The 12,250-nt window shown below is 37.4% G+C and overlaps 1 protein-coding gene across 1 annotated transcript in view; it reads right to left on the bottom strand.

Annotated features, from left to right (window-relative positions):
- LOC107698511 (utrophin) overlaps positions 1-12,250 on the bottom strand; it is a 275,871-nt gene that overhangs the window by 59,995 nt on the left and 203,626 nt on the right. The window contains exons 59-62 of the mRNA XM_016499536.1: positions 11,028-11,229; positions 8,636-8,721; positions 5,085-5,242; positions 2,740-2,906 (exon numbers count right to left, since the gene is read on the bottom strand). Of these exons, the coding sequence (XP_016355022.1) occupies positions 2,740-2,906; positions 5,085-5,242; positions 8,636-8,721; positions 11,028-11,229 (613 nt within the window). The remainder of the gene's footprint in view (positions 1-2,739; positions 2,907-5,084; positions 5,243-8,635; positions 8,722-11,027; positions 11,230-12,250) is intronic.

Below are 12,250 nucleotides of genomic sequence, written 5' to 3' on the forward strand. Positions count from 1 at the left end.
GGTCTCAATAAATCCAGCTTGACTGACTCGGACTTTATTTTTCTCCGTTTCTCTCTCTCTCGTTCCATTCAGTCTTCTCTAGCATCCATCACTGACAAAACTCTTTCCGTATCTCCTCCGTCAAACGTCCGACTGAATCTCTGCCTCAGAGAGAAACACCTCAGACAACGAGATGGTGTGGTCTGATGCGCTCAGTCCTCCAGAGACGGAGGAGGCTGTCAGTGTGGCTTAGCCAAAGACGGTGGATGGTTTTCAAGCGAAAGTCAAGTAAAAGATGCTGCTTAAACCAGAGAAGGTGAACATGCTGGTATTCTTGTGGGGAAAAACATGCAAGCACTGTCACCATTAGTTTTACTTTTCTTTTCATTGTTGAAAAACTTGTTATCTTTGCTGTTTACCTCACATTACGCTATGGAGGCTCTCTGTGCCATGCCTCATCTTATTCGTTCTTACTGATTTATTATTGTTGTTCTTTTTAATTAAGAATAACAATGAATCCATCTTTTGTTTTAGTCTTAAAAAAATGAAAGATGTGTAGATGTATGTAAGCAAAAAAGTGACAACAAGATTGCAAATTCGAAAGTGAAATCATCCGAAGCCCGCGGCTTAACACAGCAAAAGAGAAAGAAACTCCCATTCACAAAATTCAAATCACAAATAATACTACTGACGATAAAGAACGGGTTGAATGGTAACCACTTTCATTTCCAAATAACTATAAACTATGATAAAAGTTCATCAGCATGCATTGAATAATCCCAAGTTGTAGCGCAGAAAAAAAAAAAATAAAATAAATATTGCGACCAAATCATGTGCTCATGCGACCAGCTGAGAAAGTTAGTTGCAAAAGAGCGACCAGTGGGAAGAATGAGTCTGGAGCCCTGTATAGGCTATACAGTGCATGAAAAGCAAACTGGTGCTCTTCTGTTTCTTTTGGTGCCTTGTCTCGTATAAAAAGCACAATAATCGCGGTTGTCTGAAACAACTGCGGTTAGATCAAATAATCGCGAATTAATCATTTAATTATCGCGACAGGCCTAGCTGTGATGACCAACTAAAACACGAGACATCACTCTAACACACACTTTTATTATGCTTCATCTGCAGTTATGGTGCTGTATATCTGCACGCGGCTGATATTAATGCTGACAATAAATTCTGGCTCGCCTTTAAAGCAAAGAAACTAAATATTATATTAATATATAATAATGCAATAAAGATGTTTTACTGCTATAATTATTGATTTTACTGCAGTCTTCTGGTGATTTTTATCATTATTACAATTAATAGAGTGTTTCACATATAGCTGATATTTCAAGTTGAGCTTTGACAATTGCTAAATTCTACAATACAAAGACTGCAAATGAAAAGTTTCTGTCAAATGTTTATACTATTTATAATGCACTAATTAATAAAAACATTTAATGGCCAATTTATTATATACAACACTTATTTTACATATAATGGTAACAAATTAATTAATTTTGATTAACTACATTAGTAAACATAAACTAATAAAAATTACATTAGTACATTAAAAATAAAAGACATTAGTACATTAAAATCAAAACTTGCGTCTGTTAATATTTAATGTTAATAAAGAGCTGAAATGAACTAACAATGGACAGTTGTATTTTTATGAACTAACATTGAAAACTATTAATAAATACAATATATCATTATCTTTATTTGTAATTGTAAATGATTATAAATAAACGAACCTTGTTTTTCCACTATAAACCATACAATTCCAACTATGGCATTGTTGTGTGTATAATTATAACATATACTGTATTAATTACATATACTGTATTGATAATTGTATTATTACTATACCTTATTATCCTTTATTATATTTAAATAGATTTATTTAAAAATATAAACAATTAAAGAATTAATATAAACCATTGATTTGTTATTAAATATTAATTAATTAAATTAGCCATTAAAAATGCATTCCTGTTCACCTTGCTACACACACACACACACACACACACACACACACACACACACATATATATATATATATATATACAGTGGGTACCTGTATATATATCATGTTCTATCTCACCTGAATGATTTTCTTTTCAGTAAAATTACAAATTAAAATATAATCATAAAAATATAACCAACTCTAGCACCATTACTAATATACATCTACAGACAAACAGACAATTTTATTGTTATTATTATTATTATTATTCTGAAATATCTCAGGTGAGAAAGATTTGAACACAACACACAATGCAAGAAATTCCTCTGAGATACATCATGTATTTGATGTATTTCCTGCTCAGTGACAGTAAACGTTCTAAACTCTTCTCAAACATGAATGTTAACACTGGCAGCACTAGTTCAGAGTTCAACTTTTAAAAGTGTCAGAGCTGATCAGAGAACAGTCTGAATGGGACTGACCGTATGCGTCTGTCCTCCATTTCTTTCATCAGTCTCTCTCTTTTTTAGAGTGCTATCAGACGCTGACATTTAGATGAATGTTGGGCCTCAGGAGTGAATCTAACCTTTCTGCTCCCAGACAGCGCGGCGCGCACCCATGTGTGTGTGTGTGTGTGTGTCTTAAATCTCTCACAGATCTGCTTGGTATCACGCTTTGTCTAGTTCAGTGCTTCTCAAATTGTGCCAGAATACTTCTCAGATCTGTTGCATTGACCATGAGCTTGCGTTGGTTCTTCTTTTCTTCATAATGTACAGTCAACTGGTCATTAGTGTATGTGTGTGTACCTGAAGCCCACGATGGGGAACTCTTTACAGATATTGCACTTGGCTTGGTGTTTGGCCGTTTCTGCTGCCGCCACTCTGTGCAGGACCGGAAGCCAAACCATCGACTGTGGCTCCAGCCTCATCCAATCAATAAACTGCCTCGGCTCCAGCTCCACCTTATTGGACACCTGAGAACAAAGAGTCAGCACAAACAGCCAATCAGGGAGGGATTTCAGAAAGCCTGTACACGGCATGAGAGAATAACTCATAAACAATGCAGCCCGTCTGAAATCAAGATGATGGACGGAGCACTTCCTACCAGACCACCGTAAATGACTGTCAATCGCACGGCTGCCTTTATAGAGATATAACAGTCTCATAAATATTTCTGTGAAGCCTGAGGATTCACGGATTCAGTCACACTATCTGCAGTTACCAGGTGATTTTTAACCAGTGTAATGCTAGGAATATTAGCTACTGTAACGTTTCATCTGTCATATAGCCCTTCTCTGAATTCTCAGAAGGATCTCTGTAAAAAAATAAATGAATTCATGGACAAAATCAGTGATATTAGTACATGGATTAATTGTGACGTGTCCCTCGTTAATGAAAACAACACAATAAAAAGAGTTTACAGTAATGCACTTAAAAAGGAAGTCAATGAAGCAAGACGTTCTGAAGGGTTTGAAAGCAGTATGTGGCGCTTGTGTATTTGTTAATGAGCTTATATTCATGTTTTTTTATTTTCATGTTTTCTAAATCATCCTTTTAGCAGTGGGAATACTGTTACATGTGGATGAAGGTTATTGAGGCTTAATTACTGAAGTAATTCTGTACTTCTCTGTTTGTAAACAATCTCTCTGTTATTATTGAACATATCACATGAAAGTTAATGGGTTTAAATGATCATGAAGTTGAAAGAATGGTTAAAACATCACACAGACAAGGCTAATAAATGATTTTTTCACATTAAAGTGACAGTTCACCCAAAATTAAAATAGATTTTAATGTTTATCCTGGCTGTCTTCCATTTTAAGTGCATTACTGTAAGCATGATTTTTATTTCTTTATTTGTTTTACTGAAATTATTTTCTGTGGTGTCGTCAGAATGCCAAAGATGCGGCCTATGGAGCTTGTTTTGATGCTGGAACATTCCTGTAATTATTTGAACTCTGTGGTAAACACATTCTCATATTTCAAATTTACGAAACAAACAAGACAAAGGCAAATAAATGATCAAAACAGACAGTGCTGAAGGGATTTTGGCAGGAATTCATCTGTTGTACGGCAGCAACATTCTTGGCAGTGATGTCAGCGGTGGAATGTACTGATGCGAAAGTCTTTAAATGTCACTTAGCATTGAAACACACTCAGCGTACGAGACAATGGATGCCTGCAGATCTACGCTTTGTTGAGGCTGTGATGTCATAACCTACAGCTCTGAACTCTGACCTGTTGGTGTGTTTTGTTTCCCATCAGACACTCTCAAGCAACAAGAGAAACAGACAGGGGAAAGGGAAGAGAAATTGAGCGTTTGGGTGATTCCATCCATCAGCGCTGACGGACTGTAAATGGCTTCAGGTGTGACACTGTCCTGACTGTCTGTCTGTCATCCCTCCACTCATCTGTCTTTCATCATTCGTTTATTTCCTCTCTCAGCTTTCTGCTGTGATGTTGCTCAGCAATGTGTCCTCCTCCTCCAAACTCGCACCTAGCCTTCATTTCCAGTGTTCTGCATTCCTCTCATATCCAGAAGAGACATCTCTTCCTGTCAGTTACTTCTGATTGAATTTGTCCTCCTCATCCTCACTCATTTATAAATGACAATTTCTGTCTCTTCAAAACATTTCAGATTTGACACTGCGTGTCAGAGAGCAATCGAACCACTCAGAACAGACAGACAGATTGATGGATAAAAAGACAAATTGGACAGACAAATGGACATTTGGACAGAACCTAGACAGACAGAGAGACAGATAGATAGACAGACGGATAGATGGATAGATAGATAGACAAGAGTGTCCTGTAAAAATGTTCAGAAACAACAGTCAAACGGCAACCACTTGAACGGGACGCCTCTCTCTCTCTCTCTCTTTAAAGTGTGTATTTATAGCCTCCAGTCTAAATGCTGTAGGATTTATACTAGTGAAATGACTGGAGGACAAAAATATGAACACTCATGCAGACAACACCATTGACACACAGTGTTGTGTGAGGTAATGTGAGGATCTCACGAGCAGACAGCTTCAATAATTCACACTGCTCTATAACTGAATAGAACATCAGTCATAAACAAAGACATATCAGAGTGAAACACACGCGCTGTGATCGTCATAATGCACTGATGTGTGTGTGTGTTCACGCACATGCTGGAAGCAGCTGCGGACGCTGGGCTCGATGTTGCTCCCGCCGAAGGCTGCCACCTCGCCCAGCTGTCGAGGGATCTGAATGGCATCATGCAGCAGAAGACCCAACTGCCTCTGATCACACGTATCGCCCGCCGATGACACCTGATTAAACAGACCTGAGAGAGACACAAACAAAAAATCAGCTATAAATGTTTGCGTTTAAAAGGTAAACTTCTTTTCATTTACACAGCACTCAAAAAATTCTGCTAAGCGAGACATTGCCAAAGATGTGATACGTGAGCACAGCAGCCAAAGATGTTTCCTTCTAGAAAACAATAAAAAAGAGCAGTAGAGTGAAAAATCACGTTCTGTGTGAACGGACACTGAGAGATGAGAAACTGAGAACCCTGACAGACAGGAAGATGCATGGACAGACAGACAGCAGTACCTATCTATTTCAGACTCATGGATAGATAGCCAGACAGATAAATAGACTGATATAGACAGGCAGACAGGTGTGATATCTATCCACCTTGGATGGATGGATGGCTGAAAGGATGACATAAAATAGACAGACTTGCCAGATATCTGGATAGATAGCTGGACAGAGACAGATAGATAGACAGACAGACATACAAACTGCTACATACAGACAGACAGACAGTCAGATAGATACAGTCAGACAGATACAGACAGACAGACAGACAGACAGATAGATAGATAGATAGACAGTCAGCTAGATCGACAGACAGACACATTGCTAGAGACAGACAGCTAGACAGACAGAATGCAGACAGCTAGATATAGACAGACATAGTCAACTAGATACAGACAGACAGACAGACAGACAGTCAGCTAGCTACATAAAGACAGACAGACAGACAAATTGCTAGAGACAGACAGACTGCAGATAAGACACACAGACAGCTAGATACAGACAGACAGACTGCTAGAGACAGACAGCTAGATACAGACAGACAGACAGCTAGAGACAGACAGCTAGATACAGACAGACAGACTGCTAGAGACAGACAGCTAGATACAGACAGACAGACAGCTAGAGACAGAGATAGATAGACAGTCAGCTAGATCGACAGACAGACACATTGCTAGAGACAGACAGCTAGACAGACAGAATGCAGACAGCTAGATATAGACAGACATAGTCAACTAGATACAGACAGACAGACAGACAGACAGTCAGCTAGCTACATAAAGACAGACAGACAGACAAATTGCTAGAGACAGACAGACTGCAGATAAGACACACAGACAGCTAGATACAGACAGACAGACAAACCGTCAGTTAGCTAGATACATAAAGACAGACAGACAGACAGACAGAGACAGACAGACAAATTGCTAGATACAGACAGACTGCAGATAAGACACACAGACAGCTAGATACAGACAAACAGCTAGATAGACAGACAGCTAGATACAGACAGACAGACTGCTAGAGACAGACAGCTAGATACAGACAGACAGACAGACAGCTAGATAGACAGACAGCTAGACAGCTAGATACAGACAGACAGACAGCTAGATACAGACATACAGACAGCTAGAGACAGACAAACAGACAGTCAGCTAGACACAGACAGACTGCAGATAAGACACAGTCAACTAGATACAGACAGACAGAGAGCAAGCAAGCTAGACAGACATACAAACTGCTAGAGCCAGACAGACTGCAGATAAGAGACAGCTAGATACAGACAGACAGACAGTTAGTCAGACAGACAAATAGATGTACATTTTCAATTAGTTTAGCTTTTTACCCCACAGAATGTAAAAAAAAAATAAAAAATTCTTATCACTTGTAGATTCTTTCACAGAATTATATGGAAAATACATTATTGAATTTTTTATTTTTTTATGATGCTAAAGGCTATATCTGCTTACCATTTCTCAAGTAAACATTGTTTATTTTTGTACAAATACCAGACTACATATATTTTAAAAAACAAATAGACCATATGTTGCTGTATGTCTCATCTGTCAAAGCTTTTCTAAAAGTTCTTTGTTAAACCAAATGAATAAAACATACTGTCGTTCTATGAAATCATATCCGCTATTTCATAGCTCATAACAGTAAGAGTTCACTCTCCATCCACTCATATATGAGCATTCAATCCCAGCTCAAATGCTTCCCAGCATGCATCATTTATGTGGATAAATTAAAAAAGATAATTTAGCTTCTTTTTCATTTAATATTTAAAGCAGTCCCTTCAGTAATCTACATATTGTTTAAGATGTAATGTCGATGAACAGATTACACATTACAGCAAATTAAAAGTCCTTCAGTTAATGATAAATGTCATTTTCCATAATTTTTCATCCATCACTCTATTTCTGACCTGGGCTCAGGGACGGAGATGACCTTGATTACCAGAGCAAGAGCAGACCCCTGCCAGAGCTGTCACACACACTCTCACACACACACACACACGCTCCAGCCCTTTGTCCTGAGAGCTTCAGAGCAGTTCAATAAACTCTATTCTCACTCCAACACGCACAACTAAAGTCACACAGACACTATTTCACTGTGCGCTGTGTTAACTCAAGGTCAGCGAACAAACCCGTCTGTGATTGTCTGTCACTCAGCTCTGCTTTACAAAGTGCTGACCGGACCGAGTGAACCTCAAACTGCTGACCGAAAATGGAAAAACATGTTTTCCATCTCAACAAGCGCTAACCAGCGCAAGGATTCGTCTACTGTGAGTCCTGATCACTCAGAGGACTGAAGACTCCTGAGATGAGCCAGAACTTAAAAGAGCAAAAAGCCCAATTACGTGAGGAAGTGCATCATGGGAGTGCAGTCTGTGCTTTCAGATGACTGTGCTTTTAGAAACAAAACAGGACCGAAAAAAGAGGTAGAGCATCATGGGGTTTGTGGCGCTTCACAAACACGTTGATTAAAAGGGATAAGGCTGGGATTTGTACATGTGATCTAACAATGCTGCAGGGCACAAACACCAAAATGTTCAGTAGATATTTAGATGATCTGCAAATACATAACAAAAACCTCAACCAGCAAAAATAATGAACCTCCATTTTTAGCCTTGGACCTCATAACAGCTATATTTGATGTTAACACACAGATATGTGATACAAGTTTTTGGACACATTTTACAGTAGGTGGTGGACTAACTAACAATGTGACAATGCTATTTCAGTATTTAATTCGATAATATTATAGCATTCGTTATTATTAGCTTTAAAGATCATTTAAGTTTAAATATGTAATTTTTAATTAATTTAGTTTTTTTTTTTTATTTTGTAATATTTAGTTTTTATGAAGTATTTAGCTTCTCATTTTATTTTAGTTTTAGTAATTTTAGCACATCAACTTCAATTTATTTTAATTCAGTTGTCGAGGCAACATTTCTACGTTTTGTTTAGGTTTTACATCTAATCATTACATTTCCGCTTTATTAAAATTAATGAAAATGTTCAATTTATCATTTGATGTTCATGTCCGGTTAAGATGTTAGAAAAACAGAAGACAATAGTCTGTTATTATTTTTGGTTCTATAATTGTTATGAAAAAGAGCAAAAGAGCTTACATTTGTATTTCTCCTCCAGGTGACCCTTACAAAGAGAGAGCAGCCCAATCTTCAAGGACAGAACTCGGATTTTCCCACTGCGACCCCTGTGGCAAAACAAAAAACATTGTGGGTAAGAGGAAAAGGCAGCAATGAGCACATGACAATACTACACATCTGCCATGATCGATTAGGGAATACACTTCAGTAGTGTTTATATAACACTGCATCCATATTGGAAGCATCCAAGGTCGGAGCTTGAGAGTGTCTAAAATACACACAACACATCAATCAACTGTGAGCTCCAGGCGAGCCTTCAGCAAAATCAGGGGATTTCTTTGTCTCCCACCTGATTTACAATGGAAATGCACTGACATAAAAATATTCAGAACAGTGAAACTAATTTAATGTTATTATTTACACAACTGCATATGCTATGGAAACCTGTTTCTGCTACTGATAAAAAAAATTAAAAAAAAGTAATTGCGACTTTTTCATCTCTCAATTCTATACATTTTTTTCCCCAGAATTGCATGATATGAACTCGCAATTCTAACTTTTTTCTTAGAATTGTGTGATACAAACTAGCAATTGTGAGAAATAGTCAGAATTGAGAGATGTAAACTCAATTCTGAGAAAAAATGTAGAATTGCGAGATATAAATAAATTTTTCTCAGAATTGTGTGATATAAACTTGAAATTCACAGAAATAGTCAGAATTGTGATATAAATGATTTTTTTCTCAGAATTGCGTGATATATATATGTAAATCTGAGAAATAGTCCAAATTGTGAGATGAATACTCGCAATCTTGAGAAAAAGTTAGAATTGCGAGAAATAAATTCTTTTTTTCTCAGAACTGCGTGATATAAACTTCAGAATCCTAGAAAATCAGAATAGCGAGATGTAAACTCATCTCATATAAAACAAGTTTATATCTCGCATTTCTGACCTTATAATTTGCAATTGTGAGTTTAAATCACACAATTCTGGGGGGAAAAAGTCAGAATTGTGAGATTTAAACTGGCAATTCTGAGAAATAAAGTTGCGATCCTGTGAAATAAAGGCAGAATTGCATGATGTAAATTCGCAATTGCAGGAAAAAAAGTCAAAACTGTGAGACTTAAACTCGCCATTCTGAGATATAAAGTCAGAATTGCATGATATAAACTCGCAAATGCGAGAAAAAAAATTCAGAATTGCGAGATGTAAATTCACAATTGCGAGAAAAAGGTCAGAATTACTAGTTCATATCTCACAATTCTGACTTTATGACTCGCAATTGCGAGTTTATATCATGCAAGACATACTCGCAATTGCGAAAAAAAAAAAAAAATTTGTAAGATAAATAGCAATTAATGTGTTTTATTTTTTATTTAGTGGCAGAAAGTGGCTTCCATAATATGCACATGATCCGAAACATTAGGTGCTGAGTAGACCAAAGACATCCTGAACTTAAAGGGATACTCCACCCCAAAATGAAAATTTTGTCATTAATCACTTACCCCCATGTCGTTCCAAACCCGTAAAAGCTTTGTTCGTCTTCGGAACGCGCAGAAAACAAAAATAACGACTTTATTCAACAATTCGTCTCCTCTGTGTCTCTCCGCATCACCGTAGCGCCATTTTGGAGAATAACTGCTGAACGAAAGCAGCGTACGCTCTTCTGTGTCAGCCGCGACACAAGGATACGTTTTCTACGTGTATTTACGCTTTGATTTGAACGAAAACAGCGCATCCGTGCAGCGTGGCTGACACAGAATAGCGTACATTGCTTGCATTCAGTGGTTATTCTCCAAAATGGCGCTACGGTGATGCGGAGAGACACAGAGGAGACGAATTGTTGAATAAAGTCGTTATTTTTGTTTTCTTTGCGTACAAAAAGTATTCTCGTCGCTTCATAACGTTACGGTTGAACCACTGATGGCAGATGGACTATTCTGACAATGTCTTTCATACTTTTCTGGACCTTGACAGTGTAATTTACTTGGCATCAATGGGACAGTCACAAGCCTCCCGGATTTCATCCAAAATATCTTAAATTGTGTTCCGAAGACGAACGAAGCTTTTACGGGTTTGGAACGACATGGGGCTAAGTGATTAATGACAACATTTTCATTTTGGGGTGGAGTATCCCTTTAACTTGATGCAAGTCTGATGTTATGTAGATATATAATGAATAACAAACTCTTAGCAATCAGTTTACGATATTTCTAAAATCAAAACATACGTTTTCAAATGGATGTGGAAAATAAATCGACTGTTGTAAATTGTAACAGGGTGTTCGTCAGGTAAAGACATGCGTCATTAGGCACTAGCTGTGCACACAATGGCAGGATTTTAATGCAAGTGTCGTTGTGTCATAACAAGCCACATGTCTGGTGTAGAGACAGCGCAAGTGTGTAATACGTACGTGTCATAGACGTTGAGCAGCCAGTTGAGACACATGTCCACACACAGCGGGACGTTGACCAGGTCTTTGTGCTCCTGCTCCAGTCCATCATACACAGACGTCAAGCAGTTGATGATCTCAGGAACCGTCAGCTGCTGGGAGTTCACCGTCAACTTGTGCTGCTGGAACATGGACTGAGCCACACTCAGATCCAGCAGATCCACTGAGACACAGAGAGAGACAATGTTGGTCTTCACTGAACTCAAAATCAATCAGTGCTGCAGCCGTCAGCCGTCAAAACCCACAAGAATAATTCACTACGGGTTCCCTCGAGACTTTCCTATGGGGTTTTTTTAATGGGGCATTTCACTCACAACCCAATGGCTTTATGTAGTTACTTATTACAAACATACTTTAAAAAAAAATATGAATACAATTCAAATTTGCATTTTCAGTATGGCTGTTGAAGAGCAAAACGAAAAATCTTCAATTTATATTTACCACAGTCCTTGTTCTACTCATATATTGGAAAACCCAACTACCGTATAAAAACCCAAAGGAAAATCTTGAGGGAACCAATGGCAAATTTGACTTCAATCAGTCATGCATGGTACTAGTAACGTCAAAGTCATGGGTTCGATTCACAAAGAAAGCAAGAACTGATCAAATGTAAATGTGCAGCTTGAATGCAATGTAAGTCACTTAGGATAAAAGTGTCTGCTAAATAAATAATTGCAAATGCAAATGCTAAAAAAATACATTTTTATTTATGTATTAGTTCTTAAGCAGTTTAAAAAGGTGGGTTTTTTTCAATACGAAAATAATATATATATATTATGTAGGTGCAAAATAAAAATGACATTTATTTTTGCACAGAGTATTGAAAGGTAGCTTCCTCAAGGTGCTTTACATGAGAAAAATAAATAAAAGAACACGAGTAATTAAAAAGAACACATAAATACAGCAATCAAATAAAAGCTTTTACAAAATTATACAGATTTAAATATTCTAGTAGACTGACTTCATAACAGCAATTTTTGGGGCGTCAGAAAAGATCAGAAGTATCTGTCCCCTCATAGGCACAAGAGAAATACTGAGGACATAAATTAAAAATAAGTAATTAAATAGTCATTAAAAACACATTAAAGGGCATATTTAGCACCAAGTGACTATGCAGCAATACAGTCATCAACAGCAATATGTATTTAAGAGAAATGCCATTTGAGTACATCGATGAACAGTTT

Source organism: Sinocyclocheilus anshuiensis, unplaced genomic scaffold (assembly GCF_001515605.1).
Source record: "Sinocyclocheilus anshuiensis isolate Anshui unplaced genomic scaffold, SAMN03320099.WGS_v1.1 scaffold1830, whole genome shotgun sequence".
NCBI lineage: Eukaryota > Metazoa > Chordata > Actinopteri > Cypriniformes > Cyprinidae > Sinocyclocheilus > Sinocyclocheilus anshuiensis.